This window comes from Dromaius novaehollandiae, chromosome 1 (assembly GCF_036370855.1).
Source record: "Dromaius novaehollandiae isolate bDroNov1 chromosome 1, bDroNov1.hap1, whole genome shotgun sequence".
Lineage (NCBI taxonomy): Eukaryota > Metazoa > Chordata > Aves > Casuariiformes > Dromaiidae > Dromaius > Dromaius novaehollandiae.
In genome coordinates this window covers 203,532,603-203,555,260 of record NC_088098.1, presented here as the reverse complement: position 1 = coordinate 203,555,260, position 22,658 = coordinate 203,532,603, and the positions used below count along the sequence as shown (strand labels likewise).

At 33.4% G+C, this 22,658-nt stretch overlaps 1 protein-coding gene across 6 annotated transcripts in view; it reads left to right on the top strand.

Moving 5' to 3' along the window:
* DYNC2H1 (dynein cytoplasmic 2 heavy chain 1) overlaps positions 1-22,658 on the top strand; it is a 186,503-nt gene that overhangs the window by 54,560 nt on the left and 109,285 nt on the right. For 5 of the 6 annotated variants that reach the window (XM_064505084.1, XM_064505083.1, XM_064505085.1 and 2 more), the window contains exons 56-70: positions 925-1,038; positions 2,318-2,478; positions 2,643-2,766; positions 3,510-3,631; positions 4,323-4,409; positions 5,701-5,827; positions 7,608-7,749; positions 8,281-8,390; positions 10,475-10,573; positions 12,023-12,146; positions 14,141-14,304; positions 15,588-15,707; positions 16,926-17,060; positions 18,095-18,238; positions 20,163-20,252. In XM_064505084.1, the coding sequence (XP_064361154.1) occupies positions 925-1,038; positions 2,318-2,478; positions 2,643-2,766; positions 3,510-3,631; positions 4,323-4,409; positions 5,701-5,827; positions 7,608-7,749; positions 8,281-8,390; positions 10,475-10,573; positions 12,023-12,146; positions 14,141-14,304; positions 15,588-15,707; positions 16,926-17,060; positions 18,095-18,238; positions 20,163-20,252 (1,863 nt within the window). The other variant, XM_026109450.2, reaches the window with a different exon arrangement.

Here is a 22,658-nt window from a genome sequence, read left to right as displayed (position 1 = left end):
ATGTCTAAATCGATACTTCCAGAAATCATAAATATGGGTTAAGCCATAATGAATCCGCTCTCATTGCATGGTTTTTTTTTTTATCATTGGCTTAATCTGATCAGCCTGAAACAAGCTTAAATAAAGAAGCTCAAAGGCAAAAACATTTTCTGTATGCAGTAAAGTAGATGCCTGCTCTCTCAAAACACTTGGTTTACAGTGCTGTTAAGGTACTTTACTTCTCATTTTTATAAGGCTACTTGCTATTTTTAGCCATTTTTATACTTTTATATATTCTATATCTTCTTAGCGTACATGTATTTGAATAATAGAAAAAGTGATTGGTTTGGTATGTTGCCTGCTGCGCTGTATGCACTGCTGGCCTCAGAGAATTTTTATCCCATTTTCCCTGATTTCTGTTTAAATCTGTATTTGCTGTTGTCTGGTAGAGTTACATGTTGCACAGGTAGCAGATATTACATTGTAGGACAAAATCAAAGCCTAGACCATGAATAATGAAACATGATGGCCCAGTGACATCAAAAAAGTGTTTATAGAATTCTGATTATTTAGGTTAGCAGAAAGTGTAAATGCCCTCTAACATTTTAATGTCACATCAGATGTTACATTTTTTGTAAGTCGTATGAGCCTCAAAAGTAGAGGTACAAATCTTGTCCATGGTACAGTAAAGAAAGGGAAGGAGATATGATAAAAGCAGTAGGTGCTTAAGTTCCATCTAATTTAGTCACATAAATATAAACTTAAACCCAGAGGTTAAGTGCTTATTTTTCTTAATTAAATTTTCATCAAATATTTTCAGATATTTCAGCGTGACTGGTCCTGTGCAAGTTATATTATAATAAAGACTAAAAGAAATAAGAGAAATGTAAGTAGAATAGAATCTGTGTAAATCTGAAAACTAAAGATAATCTCTCTTTCTTACAGAGTGCTAGTGAGCAGAAAGCAGAAATGGAAAAAATAAAACAACGGATAGCAGAAGAGGCTGCAGAAATAGAAGAAAGAAAAAGAAAAATTGAAGATGAACTAAAAGAGGTTCAGGTAAGAACTGATAAGGAAAAGTAATCTTTTGCAGTCTGATTTTATTTGGCTGACTCAAGTTCTGCCATGCAAAATGATTCTATAGGATTTATCCTGTTATTTCTAAGGTTTTGCTCTCAATTATTTAGATACTAAAATTGCCAGATATAGATATTAAAATTACCAGATTTAGCTTATCTTTTCATTGTTCAAATTTATTTCCTACTTGATCTTAATTATACTAAGATTTTTCAGACCAAATCTTACTTCCAGTTACTATTTCTCTGCTGGGATGGTTTACAGCTGAAGTTTGTGGTTTTTACTAATATCTTCTTTAGACATACTATATCACTTCTCCTTGGTGAAGCTAGTAATATCATAGGGCCTGGCATTATCACCTTAAGAGGAATAGTTCAGTGACCAATATTTTCCAATTATCTCTTAATTCCGGAAGTTATATCTTAATGGCACTGTAGCAAACTGCTTGTTCAAGAGACCTTACAGCATTAAGCAACCCTTTTTTGGGGAGGTATGTGTCGTCAGTCATGGTATTCAATCTCTACTTTTCATCCCATCCATTTCAAAATTGTACTAAAGAATAAGGGAAAAAATACAGCAGTTTGTTTTTTTCCTTTCCTTTTGAATATCATGAATACCAGGAATAATATCCTTGTACTGAGAGTGACTTAAAAGTACAGGATTAGAGTCAGTCCCTTTCTTGTTCTTTGATACATGTGCAAGATGTGCCCAATCTATAACCTTCTACAGAATAGCATAGGATAGGATTCTGCGACCTTCTTTGCTTTCTCATCATTTTGTTTCTTTGTCAATGAGGGTGAAGGCTATCTGAATTTCAACCTTCTGTTTAGCTGCCTACAAAAAGCAAGCTTTTTATGACCTGTACTTCAAGTATGTTTATGCAGATATCCTTAGGCATGCCTCTGAAGGGTAATTAACATCATTACTAAAACATATCCTTGGTACAGTGAAGTTTTTAGCAGTGAAAGAGTAACTATGATCAATACTAAGATCTACATAATATTTATGAATTCAAGTGCTGAATCAAAAGTTAGAGAATATCAGGATGATAATATGCTGTGTTATATGGAAGTATATTATCACAAATAAATACATGCCAGTTTTTTTAGTAACCTTTGTTCACATAAATATGTATCAAAGGTGGTTGGTTAGGTAATAAAATATTTAACACAAAAAAGAACAGGAAATTGTATAAAAACTGAGAAGTCAAATATTTAGTTTATTGTATCCTCTTTTTTTTCTAATACATTTTTATTTTAAGCCACTGGTTAATGAAGCTAAACTAGCTGTTGGAAATATAAAGCCAGAGTCTTTGTCAGAAATCCGGTCATTACGGATGCCCCCTGACATAATCAGAGACATACTAGAAGGAGTTTTACGACTGATGGGAATTTTTGATACATCATGGGTGAGCATGAAGAGGTGAGGATTTTATTTAAGCTTTAAACTTAGGCAGCAATTTAAAATATGAAATACTTTCTGTTATACTCAGTAATCATGTGTCTGTGGAATACTTTAGTTTCATAGAGAAATAATGTCTTTAATATTTGCTTCTTCTTTACTTAACTATTTAATATCTTTCACAGTTTCTTGGCCAAAAGAGGAGTGAGAGAAGACATAGCAACCTTTGATGCCCGTAACATTCGAAAAGAAATAAGAGAGAGCGTTGAAGAACTTCTTTCCAAAAACAGAACATCTTTTGATCCAAAGGTAATTCTTGATTTCACTATATAAAATGCAAAAAAAAAAAAAAAAAAGTTGTCTGATTTACAAACACATGGACTTAAATTAGAGAAAAACTACGATGAATTCTGATTACAGAGGAAAAGTCTTTGCCAATAAACAGAGAAAAATGTAGCAGAGGCTACTCTGTTGCGTACTGCCTCTAGCAGTGAGGAATTTTTTGGAGGTTGAGGAGAGATGGGATGAGAAGATAAGTCATTAGGCATTAAAGTTCTCAAGAGATCTTGTGTCACTGGTATAAATCAGAAGGCAAGTCAAAGTGTTGTAACTAGCTCTTTGTGGCCTCCTTGTAGCAGTCAGAGTCTTTAACTTTACATTTAATTGAAAATAGATGATTAAATGGATTGGTGATATTTGAGACCTAATTTGGCAGTAGTTACTAAAAGGAATTCTAAATTACTGGTTCCTCATTTTTAAGAGGAAGGTGGTAATTCCCTGACAAGGAACACTGATAGATTTTGGATTCATTTAGAACTTTATAACTTCAGTGAAGCTTCAGAGTTGTAAAGATATCCATTATTTTCTTTACACAAGTTGGTGGCCTGCTATATAATCTCTTTGTAATGGTTTAAAAGATCTGTTCCATAGAGGAACTGGCTAATCTGCATATCTGTGTTGGTAACTAGTGAATCTTTGCTGTTGTTTATTCTGTATTTATGTCAATTATATTTTACTTAGAGGACTTACTGTAACTGATTCTGATTTTTCAGAATGCTAAACGAGCCAGTGCTGCAGCTGCCCCATTAGCCTCTTGGGTGAATGCCAATGTCCAGTATTCCCATGTCCTAGAACGAATACAACCTTTGGAAAAAGAAAAGGCTGGCTTGGAAGCGTAAGCTAGAGACCATTACAAAATAAATATTCTTAATTCCAACAGTGGCGGGTGAGACTAGGGCCAACAGGGAGGAATTCAAGTTTCTTAAAAATATAATAAATCCCAAACCATTCCTGGCCCATAAGTGGTGGAATGTTCATCCAAGGAGAGAAAAAGCAGACGTGTGCAATACTTTTTTTATTTTTTCCTGGAAGCTATGCTTTGAATATGTTTTGGCCAAACACAAGTTACCAGTCTTGTTTGAAATGTGTGTGGGAGAAATGAACATCATAGATATGTTTAAAACATATCTTGTTGGTAAAACCCATGTTCCTCTTTTTTTCAGGCATGTACCAAGTGCAGTCAGCTTCTCCTTAGAAACACAAGGATATGGAATAGTCTTGTGAGCAAACATAAATTGAGAGATCTATACTGATTATTTTGCGAGGACTTAGTTTTGTATTGGAATAATTTGGACAATCCCTGATTTTTAAGAATACATTTGAATGTGGTGTTTGGTGTGCATTTTCAGAGCTATTTTTTGTGATAAAAAGTAGTCAAAACTTAAAAGTGAAAACGGATTTTTCTTGATATAAGCCATAAGAAAGAACTGTCTCTGGGCGCTCTCTGTGTATTAATTTTTCTGTTATACTTGCATTTTTTTTCCTTTTGTATTCATAGTCTTAAAGTAAGCATTACATTTTTTTAGTAATCTCAAGAAAACAGAAGACAGAAAACAGAATTTAGAAGATCTTCTCAACTCTGTTGGTCAAAAAGTGTCAGAACTGAAAGATAAGTATGTTGGTTTTGTTTATTTCAAGATGTAAATCAAAACGTTGATGATTTTGTAATTTGAATACTCTGAGATTTTTCTGACCAAATGGAAGTCTTTTCACTGTGGATATTTACATCAGAAGTAGCCACATTAGGCTGTCTACATAATCAGCGGACATAAATACTTTTAGAATGAAGTTCATCTCATGGGTCAGATGAATTGCTCCTTCAAAGTACCTGCTTCTCACTACAGATTATGCTAGCAGCTTTAAGTGTAGACACTGCAGACATTAAAAAAAAAAGTAGTGTGAATCCTACCCTTCATACATCTAAGGGGATTTCAATATCTTGTTGGGACTTCGGAAACATTCCTGTACAAGAATTCTATTAATCACAACTTGAACAAAGACTGTTCTGCTTCTTTTAGTTTGGTCTACTTTTCTGACGGCTAGTTAGCTATCTCCATTTCTTTCAGTATCTCATCAAGTATTTGGCACACAGTGGCATAAAAATTGCTATGGTGAACTTTTTTATATTTTCTCCAAATTCAATTTAATCCAAACCTTTTAGTTTGATTTTTCTAAATGGGTACTTTAAGTGTAATCAGTACAGCCTGACATGTGCACATTATTAAAAGTAATATTTTGCAGTTTGCAACAAAACTGGAAAATTCTTGTCGTTGAGATAATGTATAGAGATGTCTTAGAAAATCTAGATACTGTATCTGTTTACAGTTAGATATATTAAATTTAAAAGCTAGATTATTTATTAAATGCAATAATTAATTATGCATTAAACATTATAAAAATATGGAAACCTTGCTTATTTATTGGCGCATGTTCTTATTTCATAGTAGTTTACAAAATAGAGTACTATGCATTAAATTGGGCTGATATGTAAATTAGCAGTTTTCTCTTTTAAAGCTTTTATAGTGGCAATTTACCAAAAAGTTACAAATTTATATTATGGCATTGAACCTACCATTGTCATGACTAGGCACATAACAAGGTTTAACATTGACCACTGTAATCGAGTTAGGCTGTTTAAATGGAAGAAGAAATGATTTTTCAGATATTATGTTTTATATTGCAAATGTGTTTTTAATTCTCACCAGTATCTCTAAATTTTGTTAGTGAAAAATCTACTGTACTCATCTGCCAAAGAAGCATGAAGTATAAAAGGGAATTGTAGTAGTTGTGTTCTTTGTTAACAATAAGGAAGGAATTCATGACATGTTCAGTTAGACTGCCTTGAAAACTCTTCATCAGTTTGGTAGCCCTTGATAGCAATTAGAAACAGTAATTGTTTTACAGGTTCCAGAGTAGAACAACGGAAGCAGCAAAACTTGAAGCAGAACTAAGTAAAGCTCAGAAAACACTGAAAGCTGCAGAGCTACTAATAAGTCAACTAGATAGGGAACACAAAAGATGGAACACCCAGGTTAGTGAAAATTTTTGTAAAATATATGTTATAACTGATATTTTTTAAAAGACAGTTTTTACACTGTTTGCAGATTGTGGGTTATCAGCATTCTGCTGATCTAAGTGTACATTTATGTGATTCCTTATCAGAAACGAAAAAATTTTTCTTCCTTATGAAACTTCCTTTTATTTTGCTGTACAGGTTGTCTTACCTATATCAGATAGATACAGAATGTGTAAAAAGTTCATTATTTGGTATAGAACTTTTAATGTTTTTTTGACCATTTTCAATCACAATAATAATGTACTTGTTAAGATGGCTGAACTTTTCAGCATTTGCACTGTCCAACTTGTGACACAGTTATAAGGGACAGATTTCTGGAAAGCATTAAGCAGTCATTATCTTAAAATAAATCACTTTTATCATGTCTATCTTGGAAATGCAAATGTAGACCTAACCAAAATTTTGTGTTGCTTTTGAAATCTTCATTTATGTGTTTACAAACCTTTCTGCTTCTGAATTAGGGAAAGAGAGTATATCTTTTTAGGTCAAATGATATTTTGGTCAGAAACTGACAAGCTTTTGGGCATGCAATCCATTCTTTAGTCTGAAACAGAACAGGCAAATTTCAGGCTACACACAAGTTGAAAACAGCTGTCACCTCCAGAAAGTGATACTTAGCTGTCCTGGGTACCTTGAAAAGGGATAAATCTCCCTGCTGAGAGACATGTGCCTACTCTCTTCATTGACACCAGAAGAAGCTTAAGCAACTTAGATTAAATGCTTACATTTTGAAGAGTTAAATTAGGTTTAGATGAATCCTTCTCATAGGATGGCCAGTTTCATAGAAGGAAATAGATTTTCCTAACTAGAAAGTATGAGCCTATGGTTGGGAAGCTGCAAATAGCTTTACAGATACCTCATCTGCTATAGCAAGTAGGGATTGGATGTAGTTGATCCCCAAGTTTAAAGACTTCTGAAAATGATTCCTCATAGTTTTTTACTCTTGTACATCACCCCTGTCTTGGTAAATTTCAGAGTATCCTAATAACGGTATACTATAGATCAAACTAGCAGATATATTAGTCAGGTACTCATTCCATAATGAGGGTCGGGTTTAGGTTAGAGGAAAAAAAGCTGTTTTCATCTCATTTTAAAGGAAGAAGGAAGTAATAAACAGTTGCCTTTTCTTTAACTGTCAGCTTTTAAGTGTCACTTTTTCAAGTTAGTTTGATTACAGGAAACAAAAATGTGGCAGTACTTTCAAGCCAGTTATAGCAGTCTTCTATATTATTTTGATATACCCTAAATTTTTCCAAAATATTCGAATATTTCAAAGCAGAAGTGGTATAGTGCAGATAAGGTATTCAAAGACATATGATAAATATATTTTATCATGTGAGGTTGCAGCAAATCACATTTTTGAGTAGAACAGGTTCATATAGTATTTGGTATCTGCACAAGTGGTGTTAACTAGCTGGTATTATAGGATCTCCAATTTCTTATTATATTATTTATTCAGGTGCTCATATGTGGCAAACTGAAACCAGATTCATAGATCTTAGTGGCTAAATTCTCAAAAAACATCTGCCCATGCTCTAGCACAGAGCTAAAAAGAACTTTTTCTGTACTTTCTTGTCTGTTTTACAGTGGGTTAGCTAGGTACAGAAGCCTGAAATGCAAATTGTATTGTCATTGACAGGCAAATTTAATTCCAACTTGTTATAACTTCTGAGAAATTTTAACATAGGGGTTTTTTTTGTAATACACCTATGCATTCCAAGCTTTTGTCTTTAAGGTGTCAGAGATAACAGATGAACTGGCTACATTGCCTAAAAGAGCTCAGTTAGCAGCTGCATTTATTACCTATCTTTCTGCTGCTCCAGAGGACCAGAGAAAAGCCAGCTTGGATGAATGGACAAAATCAGCAGACCTTGAAAGTAATTTTTTTTTTTTTTGGCATATAATTAAGCTCAATCAAGTAAGTGGGAGTGCTAGTGAGTTCTAATGAACAGTCTCATTTGTCTTGGTGTTCCCAAATGAAAAATGACAACATCCATTCTTATTCAAGGAAGAGCTGTACATACAGACAGACAATTTCTTATGATAGTTCTGTTAATTCATATAAATTCTTAAGATTTAGCCCCACAGTCTTTGCTGGAAAAAAAAGTTTATATGAATGAATCTTTTTCACATCGACTCTTGTTAATTTGCCTATGGATTCTGTATGCGTCTGCTTTTTCAGTAATCATTTTTATGGAATATGTGTTAGTAGCACCATTAAATATTTTTATATCAGCCAATAGCAATAACTTGCAAGCAACAAAATAAAAAAATATAAGGGAAATGTACAGACTTACACTCTTTGGCAGAATTTCTAATGGATTTAAAGTGGTTAAGGCTTAAAAAATATGTGGACTATAAATATTCAAACAAACTTATGAATACTAAATACATCTTTCATTTGCCAGAGTTTGATGTAAGGCGGTTCCTGTGTACAGAAAGTGAGGAGTTAGTCTGGAAAAGTGAAGGTTTACCCTCAGATGACCTTTCAATAGAAAATGCTCTTGTTATCTTGCAGGTAAATTTGTTTCTGTATCTTGTCTTGGAAGTATTTCAGTTTCTACAAATTTCTATAACATATCTTTCTGGAAGTTTGAACTGCTTCATTTTTGTTATTTTGTTAGCACTGCGAAACACGTAAACAGAAACAAATACAGCATTTTTAATATGCATGACTCTGTATAGTTTCCAAATAAAAGGGACAAAGCGGTTTAAGAAGATATGCATTTTTATTTTTTGCTTTTATTCTTTTCTTCCCGAAGTCCTACAAAGGAAACCTGTTATCAGTTTATTCAGATATAAGGTGTGAATAACTGTGGACACTAATATAAAGACTGGAAGATTGTGCACTGTAAATGTGCACTTTGACATTTCATTTTGTATTCTTTTTTTTCTTGTAAAAATGGAAAATGCTATGTGCAGATACCTTTCTAAATATCTATCTTTTATATCTTTAAAGGATCGTCCCACAGCTCTGTGACGGAGTATATAAAATGCCATTCAGTTAATCCCAATAAACTAATACTTGAGAAAATAATTTAGTTATAACATTATAATGAAGATACAATGTTGTTATATAATTCCACATAAAAAGATAATATATAATGAATGTACATATAAATATGCACACTATACAATTATACAATTGTAATATAATATTCTAATTTTAAAGTAGTTATTTATTATATTTGTTAGAAAGTAAAGTTTTAATGTCATTCCAGAATGGAGAATCTACCATTACCCTAGGTAGATTGTTTGACTGACTGATAATTCTCATGAATCAGTTGTAGTCTTTTCTCTAATTTAAATTTATCTTGGTTTATCATCTTGATATTTGATCTAGTTATTTCTCTCCTAGTAAAGAGTTCTTCAGTGCATGCTACTTTGTATCCTCAAAGGTGCTTATATGCTATAATCAAATCTTCTTTTCATCTTTTTCTTTAGTTAAACAGATTGAGCTCTTAAAATTCTCACTGTGAATGAAGGATTGTTTCCAAACCCTTCCTCAGCTCAAGTCATTCTGTTCCTCTATAATTTTTTTAGCATCCTTTTAAAACCTGAATGGGAATTGTATTTTACCAATGATATGCATGGCATAGTTCTCAAACCTTTGTGCTTATCATCACTTGAAGCTTGGATTTATTCCATGATTCCCTGTACTGCCACTATTACAGCTGGAGATCTGTGTAGTCATTCAGTTTGGAACTGTAGGACTCATAAATAGAATGTAAAAAGTATTCTTCTATTAGATTGAATCAGAGAATTGCTGAAAATGTGTTTTTGTAATAAATGCACATCAGTTGCTAGGAGCTCTCTTTTCACTTGCCACACTATTGTCATCTGTGTGGACACTGTGTGACTGTTGTGTCAGTTCTGAGCCCTTACCTGATTAGTATTTCAATTGTTAAAGTCTCAGCATTTAGAATGCTATGTATGAGTTTGCATTCTTTTAGCATAACATGTCTTTATCTAATGTAATAATGTAATAAGCTTTGCTGAGAACTGTTATGGGAACCACACATTAATGAAATGAGATTTTGTTAGAATGGAAGCCTGCTTATCTCATCAGTATGCATGTTAATAGGTGATGATATCACCCTACAAAATATTATACATTGCAATTTTGGGAACTGGATATGTTTCTGGTTATAATGAAAATGCTGTTTGTATCTATATATGTCTGCAAAATATTTATATTACTAAATCTTTCTAAAATGCATTGAAGTGCAAAAATGAAAAGTACTGTACCTTTGCCCACTACAGGAGAAAACTAGAAAAATAATGCCTGTGCTTCTAAGTTTTAAAGTGGTTGTGATTATAGTGGTTTTATAGAGACTCCTGTTTTTTAGAGAAAATATAGGACTGCCTGACTTGAATAGGCCAAACACCTGACAATTTAATTTTTTACAAGAAGAAATAGAAAGTTTTCTCTGCTACGGTTGTTTGTTGTCATTTTGTTATTAGGCTGTACTGTTTCTTTTGATAGTATATTTAAAACAAAAAGGTGTTAAAATGACCAAAACCTCAGTTTGGAGAAAAAAAGGATTAAATTTTATTCTTAAGCAGAAGATTTTAATAACTATATGTATTTTTTTTTTTTAGAGCAAAGTTTGCCCATTTTTGATAGATCCTTCCTTCAGGGCTACAGAATGGCTGAAGACACATTTGAAAGAATCACATTTGGAAGTTATTAACCAGCAGGTCCAATACTTACTCTTGGTCTTACTCTTCTGTTCTGCCTGAGCATTCCCTATTCAAACTTCAGAGAACAGTTTATTAAGGGGTGTAAGAGCAGTCACCAAAACGTGGTCATATTCTGTGGACTGTATAATTTGTCACAGGGTTCTAGATTAAAATGATTATATACGCAAGCTCAATCTTTCAACAAGTACGGAGATCTGTTTTAGCCATGTATAAGATCACAAAATTGTATTCAGAATGAGTATGAATGAATTGTATCCAAAAAGTCAGTCTGCATTTTGCTTTACTATTTTATTTTAAAAGTATGTGCTTATATAATTCAAAAATTTGATCCTATATTTTTGAACATGGTACTGATAATTTGTTGACTCAACAATGAGGTCAGAGTATTTAAAACTGGGATGTCAACATTTAGCGTTACTTATACAAGCTTCCCCCTCTGTGCTTCCCCCTCCAAGACTATCAATATTTTCTGAAGAGAGGGAGATACTGAAAATTTTTAAATAGAGAGGTCTTTCATATTCTTGGTTGCAATATGAACTGCTCCTGAATCTCAGGAGCCTATATATACTTTCTTGATGTAATTTTTTCACTGTATTATATACTGTGTAAATGTTAGGCTGGGTTTCAGTTTGAGCTTAAGACACCTAAGATTAATTGTGTACACATAACTATTTACCTCGGTGTTGGAGCTTTGATTCAGTTGCACACACATAGGCAGATGTCTGGTACCGTTTGAGGTTCCTTAGTGAATCTCACCTGGCCTCAAGCTGTTGCCTCAACAAAATGTAGGTCTTTCACAGATCCCTGCCAGCTTTGTGCAGATGTCCTAGGATGGTACTGGATACCTATGTCTGCTCAGTTGAATGCTCCTCCTGCTAGCTGATCGGTTTTATTGCTTTTTAGGCTCTGTTGACTGAGTTGTCTAGGATCTCCAGTGACTATAGTAAACACAAAAATGCATATTTAGACACCTACAGGTAAACACCTTCATTTAGATATCTCAGTACGAGTAGATTTTGATTTAGTTTTGACACATAGCTAACTAGTGACATTTGTCATACACTAGCTACCAAAACTTCCAGGTGGGCTTGACAGACATGACACAGGACCTATGGTAGACCTGCACTCTTCTGGTGCAGCAGTTGGAGACTAAGCATCTTAAATGGCTTGTCTGTATGTCAGTAGCTGAATAGAGCCCTTAGTATCAAACTTATATAAATTAAGTGCTTACTTGTGCCTAAAGCCAAAAATAGCATATGGTGCTTGTAGTAGAACTGTTTATTTATACTGATGATACTTAGATTCAGACTTCTGGTATTATGCCTTCCTGTTTGTTGTTAAAAAGATTCAACAGTTTCAGTACATTTCTTCACTGTTAAGTCATCAAGGTGTTAATACTTAAAAATAACATGATAAAAGGATTTTTTTTTTTTTTTTGTTACCTAGGACACCAACTTCCTAACTGCTCTTGAGCTGGCAGTGAGATTTGGGAAAACACTTATTGTACAGGAAGTGGATGGAGTGGAACCTGTTCTTTATCCTTTGTTAAGGAAAGATCTCGTTGCTGAAGGTAAGTGGCCAAGATCTTTACAAATGCTTATTTAAAGCATTTGTAGATTAGATCAATATGCATCATACAAAACCTAATTCTTCTGGAAACAAGAACATTGCTTAGGTTTCCACTTTAATACTAACCTGCTGTTAACATTGTAAGGCATGAAATGCATTGGAGATATGTTCTTGTTTGTTAGGGGATAAATATTGTAAAGTACTGCACAGTTAAAATTTTAAGTTCATTTCTAGTGGTAATTTCAAACACATGCTTTTGCCTAGGAACTTGGGCCTTAAATAGACCAGAAATTATATGACTGACTGTACAGTTAGAAATCAGTGTTTTCAGTTGTTAGTGTTGCTATCTTTAATTTGTTTGAAGACTGAAGAAAGCACACAGATGTATTTCTGAGATGATTTTGGAATGGGAGAGTCGATCAGCACAGTGGTGGAATTCAGTGAAAAGGAATCTCCCTATGTGATGCAATGAAAGGAAATAAAAGCATCTATATATTTTACATTGTCTCCATGAGAAGCAGCTTTTGATTCAGTTGTTTTAGAAAGGCTGATGTGAAAAACTGTCAGAAGTTTAGCTAAGATAAATAGTAAGAATATCAGTATCTTAGCATGAATTATGTTGCCTGTTTTGGAATTATATATAAACAACTGAGTGGATGAGAAAAAATACAATACATATCTTTAAATACTTTCCAAATTATTATAATTAAAATATACTTACATTATCCTGAATAATTGTATTTTTGCCTCAAACATTAGTTGCTCAGCATGTAGCACAGCTGGTACATGTAATTTACAGCATGACGTTTGAGCACTGAAAATAGTTCAAAACTCCTTATTGCTGTCATTTTATCCAGTAAAATATTGCAATCTAATAGTGTGTGAGGTGACAGTAAATCTGTAATCTTAAACGCATAATAAAAATAAATTAAAACACTCTAGATCTTCTTAAATACAGTTATTGCCTATATGGGACAGATTTGTATAGTAAAAAGAGAATTTTAGTTCAGATATGAATCATTTTTTCATTATGGTTGTGCTTCCCTCTTTCTCCTCAGTAGAGGTGGAGAGCACTACCAGTTGGTGACTTCAAGGATCTATAGGAGCCATGATGGAAGGAGAGTGATGAGAAGCCATAAATATGATTTTGTTCTAGGACAGGCATATTGAAAAATGTCATAATATTAGGGGTATAAACAGAAACTGAAACCATGACAGCAGAAATTACAAGAATTGTTTCTTGCCTAATGTAATTGAAGTAACATATTTACAGTAAGACTAATCTATGGAATATTTCTTAACTAAATATTTCTCTTTTAATGTAATAACTAGATATTCCAGCATCTTTAGTTTTATAATGCATCTTTGTCTATAACAATATCATATAGAGTAATTACTTTAGTAGAATTATTATTATTATACAACAGCATATTATTATACAGGAGTATCAACCTCCCACAGATTGTCTGAATCCCACTCAGAAAATACTGAGCCGTTTTAGTCAATATGTGTTTATGGTTATTGTGTTGATAGAGTGATATAACTACGTGAAAAGGTAAATGGATGTATTTATGTTATGACAGGATTCTTATACAGTAAGAGGATTCTCCAGTGCATATTCTGTGGTGTTTTGTCTCCTTTTCATTGTTGGAAGATTTCAAAGATTCATTGGTATTACTTTACGTCAAGTGTATTTTTTGTCATTTATGCTTTTTATATTGGATAAGGATGAGTAAACTAGACTGGTCTATTAGATATTTTGTTGCTATCTAATTTTCTCACACTAGTACCATGCTATTGCTTTGTTTCTAACAATGCAGGAAAAGTTATATTCCATAAAAAGTTATAATTTATTTTTTCTTTATGAACAATTTATAAATAAGTTTAGTAAAATATTTTTGTATATAATAGTCATAAAATATTACACAAATAGTATTTATTTTAAGATAATTATAGGATATTTGATTCAGAATAACTATCATTTATTACTTACAGGACCCCGTTATGCTATACAAATAGGTGACAAAATGATAGATTATAATGAAGAGTTCCGTCTTTTTCTGTCAACAAGGAACCCAAATCCCTACATTCCACCGGATGCTTCTTCTATTGTTACTGAAGTAAACTTTACCACAACAGGAAGTGGTTTAAGAGGACAGGTAGGTGTTTAGAATAATAACAGAGTATGTATAGTGGACATTTATAGATATATCCAGCTTCTGGCAGAAGCCCCATGGCCCAGTTTGGGTTAATGGTCATGGAGATATTTTCTAGAACACAAATGTAAATGGCAAAATCAATACTAATTCTAAACTGAACTTTTAAATTTTGTTTTCATGTACTTTGGAACCAAGCAGTAATTCCAAGAGATGTAACAAAATTTACTCATTCTGCACACAGTAAAGAAAATGGAAACTATCTCATTGACTTCAGTTGCAACAGATTATTCTCTAAGTTTCTGTTTTCTGTTCAAGGTGCATTTCTGGCACTGTGGAAATGTTAATATTATTACTCTCCAGTATTCTAGTCAGACAGTATTGCACTTGCAAGAAAACACTTGCAAGAAAAATGTAGCGAAATGAAAAGGCTGTACATTTCACTTCCTCAAAACTGCTAGGAGCTTTGAGATTTTATCTATAATATTTAGGAAACAAAAAGTAGAGTACAGATAGAAAAAATGCAAAATTAAGGGAAAAGGTGTTTTTACTTGGTATGAAACAAGTCTTTTCCAAATTAGCAGAGGCTTAGAATGGAAAGTAAATAAGACACTAATAAATAAGATGCAATTCAAAATGTTAAGCCCAGATAGCTGTATGACTTTCCGCCTTCCATTGGAGATAGGGAAGCATCATACAATATTGGCAAGTAAATTTGCTGCCTGTTTAAGTGGAAATACAAAAAAAAACGTTGTTGTTTTCTTTCTTGTTTGTTTTCTTTGTGTTGGCCTGAGAGGGGTTTGACTTTTCATAGGCTTGTTGGAAGGAACTTCACTGCCATTGTTTCCCAGTTTGTGCTTTCTATCTCCTATTTCTTTTTATATGTCATGACAATAGGTACACGTACAAAGACTACCAATAAAGTTTAAAGTCAGGTGGGATTCAAGTTGAGGGGAGAAGGTGTAGGTCTCTGAATAGAAGGCTGTGAATCAGTGCCTTTGTTAAAGTCATCTAGTGCCTTTTGAGATGACCCAGGGTATCTCAACTTGTCTGGCAGCTGCTGTTCCACAAGGGCATGGGTCACCGTAGTTCCTGGATTGTGTTTTCCACTGTAGGTTATTCCAGATATATACATACATCTGAAAGACATTGAATGTCTGGTGCAAAACCCTCAGTACTCTGCTTTCAAATGTTAGATATATATACACGGCTATATAATTAATGAATATATATTATGAAATATTAGAATGTTTTCCATCTTGTTAAAAAATTTGCTCTATTTTTAGCTTTTGGCTATAACTATTCAGCATGAAAAACCTGATTTGGAAGAGCAGAAGACAAAGCTGTTACAGCAAGAAGAAGACAAGAAGATACAGTTAGCTAAACTTGAGGAATCTCTTTTGGAGGTAAAATAAATTTAATTTTGTTATATCTGTCAGATCAATAAGATAGACTTAATACTGTTACATGTTTAAATGAGGATGATGAAAGTATTGAGAATAATAAGCTGTCAGAATTTTTGATTTGAGAAAATAAAAACATTATTTGCCCAGAGTTGTTGGAGACATAAGAGAGAAAACATCTGCAACTATCATGAACTTGTAGTATTTCAATAGATTTAGCATTGTCAAAGTTGAATACTTGAATTGTTGGGATAGCAATTGTTTAATGCATTTGAAAAAATAAAGTTTTAAAAACACTACTAGATAAATAACAGAACTATTAATCACTTGCTTTTTTAAAAAGTGCCATAGTTGTGATTAGCCTTTGAAAAGACTTAGGAAGTGCAGATAAATTGACTGTGTCTTTGCAAATGTTGCTTATTAAAATGTTTTGGTGGCATTAAATATTACGTTAATGTAGTTACAGGTATATCTGCTAGGTAATTTCAGAAAGAAAGATAATATAGTAACTGTGTAATATGTATCAAATTTGTTTGGTTTTTACTTTCAAATGAAGTCAGTTGAAGCAATTGTCTTTAGTGAAAGTTAGTAAAAATGTTATATGACTGAATTATTCAAGGTTTTCTCATTTCTTATTAGATTGACTATAGTGGAAGTGTTTGCACAGGGGAACTCAGGAAATGAAGGGTAATCACAAAGATTTTGAAGGGGATCTGTGACTGCTAAGCTGGGATATTTATAATTGTGAATGTTCTTCTCAGTTGAAAATGAGACCTAAATCATATAGAAGATACTGGAATTTTTTGGAGGGAAATTGAGTTTATGATTGGCTGGATACAACAAGTCTTGTTACAATTAGTCAATTTCAGCTTAAACTGGTAGTTAAATAGAAAAAAAACACCCTCATCTGAAATTTATATTTATCTTGGTAATGTTGGTGCATAAGAGTATGTTCATAAAAATCATTTCTCAAAAGCTTACTGAAAATTTATGATTCAGAACTTAGCATTCTAGATTTTGAGAGCTTGTTGTTGGGTTGTTTCATTTTCCAACTTTCTTTAGTACACTGCAGTTTGTGGACTTACCATCTGCTTCCCTACTCTTTTGATCCATTCAGTGATTCAGAAATATGTAGAGGCCAGAAAGGACAGCTTCCAAAATGGTTACTTTACAATTTTTAGGACTGTAACTTTATAAGTTTTTTTTTTTTTTTTTCCACAGACACTTGCAACATCACAAGGCAATATACTAGAAAATAAGGATCTGATCGAGTCTTTGAATCAGACTAAAGCAAGTAGTTCACTCATCCAAGAATCACTTGCTGAATCTCACAGACTTCAGAGTTTTCTTGATCAGGTAGAAATAAATTTTAATCTTCTATTGCTGCTATTCTCCTGCTAAAAATAGCCATTCTCTGTGCATATTACCAAATGAACCTAGTAAAAAGAGTAATACAAGTTTTTCATTGAATAAATTGGTTCCTGATTAATTTGCAGAAGTTATATTTTCAGTTATTATGCTGCTGCTTTGCTTTGAGTTTAGCTTGAAAATGAGACTACTCATGTCTGATTTTCAAAGTTGGACAAGTAAGTGGTGAAATCCTGGCTTCACAGAATTAATGGAACTTCTGCCATAAACATCAATGAACCAAAAATTTTGTCCCAATTACAGACTTACAAGACTACTAACATGAGAAATTCCTCTTTTGAAGCAAGGGGTATCTGACGTATGAAAGTACAGCAAGCATTTTCAGTAATTAAATCCCTTTGTTTTACACATGCTGAATATCTACACAATTTAAAGCGGTCTGCCTGTTTGAATTATATGAATTTTCCCCAAGGTCTTGTTGGCATATAGTGGGTTTTGATTTTGTTTTGCCTTCTGCTGTTGCAAATAATATGGTTGACTTTCAAGGCTTATATGGACATTCTTATTTAATAAATCCTTTGCTAGTGCAAAAGTTCGAAACATTAATAATGCTATTCCTTTACCTTGCTAGCTTTTGTTACACATTACAGATTTTAGCATTTTGTTCCTATCTGTTAAATTTTAAATTTGCTATTGAGTTTTGGGAGGTGTTCTGTGGTGGGAACAAGCCTCGCTGAGCCAAGAAGTCCTTTCCAAAATGTTCTTAATATCTTAAAGAATTTTTTACTAAAAAAAAAAAAAATTACTAAAAATAATATACTTTTTTTTAACTAAAAATAATAATAGAAGTGTTGATGTCTGGAGTGTATGTATGTCGCTCCTTTTGAAGATTCTGACAGGATTCTGTTTCCTAAAGCAGTGGAATTAATCCAAAATTTTTTTTGATAGGCTGAATAAATATGCAATAACCAGTAGGTGGCAGTAACATGCTGTTTTTCATTATTGTTTCCTTTTATCCACAGGAGCGGGATGCTTATCTCCCTTTAGCTGAGAGTGCTAGCAAGATGTACTTTATTATTTCCGACTTGTCCAAAATTAATAATATGTACCGTTTTAGTTTGGCGGCTTTCCTACGGCTTTTCCAAAGGGCTCTGCAAAGTGAGCAGGTATTTGATTTTTCTGCTGCATTCATAGCTTCAGGAAAAGAGAAGTCTCCTTTGATCTTTAGAATTTAGTAGTTGCTGTGGGCATTTTTAGAGAATAACATAAAAAGAAGAAGAAATTGTTTATATTATTTACATTACATATGAATTATAAAATTGCTGCACCGTCTGAAAACTAGGCAATTCCTATTTGTAATTTTAGGCTTTTTATTTGTTTAAGATTAAAATAAGTTAGGAAAAACAAGGTTGATTATAACTTCAATTTATTTAAATAAAGCCTTCAGTAATGAGCTAATCCGCAAATAAAGCTGATTCTGTCAGAAAGGGGTAGAATAAGAAAAGACCTATATTTATACATCGTTCAGTTATTTGAAGGAAGATCAAAACTTTATCTATTTGTTTTATATAATCTGTAAGCATGTATGCAGCCCGTGTTCTTGTCCTTTTTACTTTTTTGTATTCTAATGGCCAGTATATTCTTCTTACTGAAGCATGGTTTTGATTTTATCTCTTATCACCTTGCTCTTTAGAAGTAAAAATTCACACTAACTAATGATGCATCTTCTTTTTGTTCAACTTTTTGTTTCAGTCTCCAAAATTCATCCTTTTTCTGTTTGTTTCCACTTTAAAAGTGCTCCACCAATATTTCATCATACCGCCTCTGGATTACTGTTTTCCCCTTATTTTCCGGTATCCATGCTTGCAACTTTCATTCAACTCTGATCTAGTCATTACCAAGAACATGGTTCTGACTATGTGAGCATGTGCTCTTTAAAGTCCTTCACCTGTTTTCTTTTCCACATCATAAGATACTAACTTCTTGCTCTTACCCTCTCATGATTTCTTTCCATCATGCCTATTGTGTTATCCAGTTTAAAGATCAACTTCTGCCTGCGCTAGACTTGTTAATTTCTTTGTTTTCTTCTTTTTTTTGTGCTTCTCTGTCCACTTTTGCGTATTTCCCAAGCTGTCTTTTAAGCTTTGGAAAGGTGTTAGTCAAGATAGTCAGTCTGTGAACCCAAAATACTCTCCTTTATAAACTCATGTCTTCAAATTCCAGCAAGACAGAAAGGAACTTGTTGCTGATAAATCTCATACTACTTGTTACCCTTTTTTCCCCATTCTTTCTTCTCTTATCCTATCTTTCTTTTAATTTTCTCCTCCTTTTATGATTAGTCTTTTAATCTGTAAACATTGTAGGAGACAGTATATTTACCATTTTCTACAGTGACTAGTTCAGTGGGGCCAAATTTGGCTGAAAGAGTAGTAACTATACTTAATATGCCTGTAATAATAATAATAATCATAATAAAACATGTAATAATTCAATATATAGGCTTTTTATCAAGTGAAAACTATGAAAGGCCAAGGATTTAATAAGATTGCAGAAGGAGCTGTTATCTCATTCTGTGTATGCTTACCTCTCACATCCTCTATATGTATACCTCCAGCAGAGAAATAAAGCATATGATGGAGCAGCATGCAGAAATGTGTATTGTTACATCTTTTGATGCATTTTTTTGTTCTGCAGGCATGCAAACCTCCATTCCCTCTCCCTGCTCCAGAAAAAAGGCTCTATATTGTTTCTTCAGTCCAGTTTCTCTAACTTTTGGAACATTGAAAAAAGGCATGGATATCTTAGATTCTGTTAAATCTTTTAGATTCAGTATGTTTTTTTAAAGAAAGTAAATGTTCAAGGTCAAAATGTTCACTTCTTAATGCTTGAGTATAAACTTCTCATCTTCTCATTGGGAGCTGCAGATGAGCTCAGTAGAAAAATTTATGTTTTCAGAAATAATGGGTGCCACAGAGTCCAGGTTTTGTGTCGTTCTAGTAATTTTTATTAAAAATGAACAGATGAAAAAAATGGTACATAAAATGATTTTTTTATTGCAGATGATTTTTTAAGTCCAAACTTTATTTTTAGAATTCAGGTAATACTGAAGAAAGAATCAAGTCCCTTATTGGCTCTTTGAAGCATATGGTCTATGAATATGTTTGTCGTTGCTTGTTTAAGGTAAGATTCTATTTTTCTTGGCTCTTATACAGTGCACTGTGTTTGAAACTATTCTTTCAACAACCAAAACTTGGTCTACTTCAGATAAGCAACGTTGTGTCAGCACATATATAATACGTGCAAAAAAATTACAAGTGCAATAATTAAACACGTAAAATTGAGCACTGAAAATTAAGGTATGACAGATTAAGATTGCTTGTGCACATTTCTCTGCAGTGCAATTTTTTAATGAACAAAGACTATTCTCAGTCTAGACCTATGTCTGCTTGACCTCTGGCTCCTCATCTTTGTCTCATTCTGGTTATTTAGCGTGTCCCAGGTTTCTCAGTCTTCTGAGCAGTCTTCATCTGTTCAGTCTTGTTTCTAGCATTTCGTAAGTAAGAGTGTTTGACCTAGCAGTCATGATGAAGTTTTGTGTGATTATGTGTTTCTTTTCTTCAAAAGGAAACCAAAAGAGCATGGAAATACTCTTTTTCTTCTTTTCACCTCCTTTCTCAAATTTCTACCTGCTGGTGTATTTTTCTCCATCTGTTCCCCTGTTCATCCATAGAATGTTAGTGTATTTCTTGTTTGCTCTGCATTCAAATTAGATGGCTTCTTGCTGTCTTGGTGAAAGCCTAGGATAGGATATGCCAGCCTAGGATAGGATGTGCCTCTCGCTTTCAATTTTAATTCTTACTTTCACACAGAATAGTCATAACAGGAGGTGTTTGTCTTGCTAGCAGCAAGCTGAAGAATGTGCAGTAGATCTTCTGCATAGATCATTTGGGCAGTAGTAGAAATCATACAAGTCTGGAGTTTTATTAGTGAGAATGGAGAAATTTGGGGAGATTTTATCCCCCCAAACCTAGCTACACTATGTTGAGGATGCAAAAGTAGCTGTATTGCTAAGGATTATGGTTTGTTAAACTTCAGGTGAATTTTCATGAAATTGGAAAAAGGCATAATAAGTCATCACATCTTTTGAATTTTGGAAGACAAGCTATTTTTATATGTTTGAAAAGATGAAAGATTTCCAAAGCAAAGTGCAAATAGGAGATTTCCAGTAGGAAAGATTTTTAATGTGAATGATCAGATTGGAATTTAGAAGATATTAAAAATGTAAGAATACCATGCAGACCAATGGTCCACCTAGACTAACACCATGTTCTGACAATGGACTTTGAATAAGCTGCTCATTCTGTCATCAGTCTATGACTAATTTTGCCTTTTATCCATGGAGATTTGTAATTGTAATTGTAATGCTGAGGCCTATAGTAGTGTCTTCGTAAATTGTACAGCTGATAGTAGTTTATTCCTTTTAAGCATATTATTGCCGTGTATTAGACTTTGGAAAGACATTTTTATTTGTCTATGGTTAATATTCATATGTTTGTGTGTGTGCATTTACATAGGCTTCATCTATGCTGGTAAGTGAAACTGTGTCAAGAGGTAGTCCTGATCACTGGAACTAGACCATCTGTACTGTTAATTTGTCAGAATGGTCCCTGTCACTGGTTTGGTGTGACCCAGTCAGCATTCTTCTAAACAATTCTGATTCAAGTTTTGGAGGATAAATCATCCAGATACCATTCTAATAGACGGTTTGGATTTGGATGTGTTTGCAGACCCTGTTTGAGAGTTTAATAGTGTGGACTTCAGCCATGGCAATTATTCTTAGTGTCATATAATGCTCATGGCGTATTTTGTTTACCAATAAAAACACAGCTTTAGTGTTTAGCACAATTTGATCCAGATTCCTCTTTGGAGCTTGTTTGTGCTCTAGTACTACGCTAGTAACAAAAAAATACACACAACGATAAAATTTAATGCCTTTTACTTACTTTAGTTGTATCCTTGAGGATACTTTGTGAAGTATGGTTTTATGATCAAAAGAGTTAATAAACCATAATTATTTAAAACAGCAGACTACAGCTTTGTATATACATATCCATATAGATACTGACAATCCCAAGTGATTATGTGGCTGCCATCACACATTCAAGAAGTTTGGAGATTCCAAATTCTTTGATCTAGTTATGGGTAGCATTGGCTTATAAAAACCAAAAACTGTCAGTCCGCACCACTTCTTCAAGACCTGCCAGTTTTTTCTACATGTCTCCTGGTTCAGGCCCTTGGTCAGGATCTATAAGCTTTCTAGGTCTTTTACTTCTAGGACTGGCCCATAATATGAGAAGTAGCCATCATAAGCTTATTAACTTATGATGTGAAGGTCAGTGATTCCAGATGGAACCCCTCCTTAAGTCCATCTTCAAGTGGGTGCAGCCCAGATGAGTCGCGTTATGTATAGGCTCTTGGTAGTTCCTAAGATCAGTCATCTGAAGGGCTTTTGAAACTAGGAAGGAAAACTGGTCTTTAGATTCTCTCTCACAAGTGGTTACTTGTGTCCATCTACCCAGTCAACCA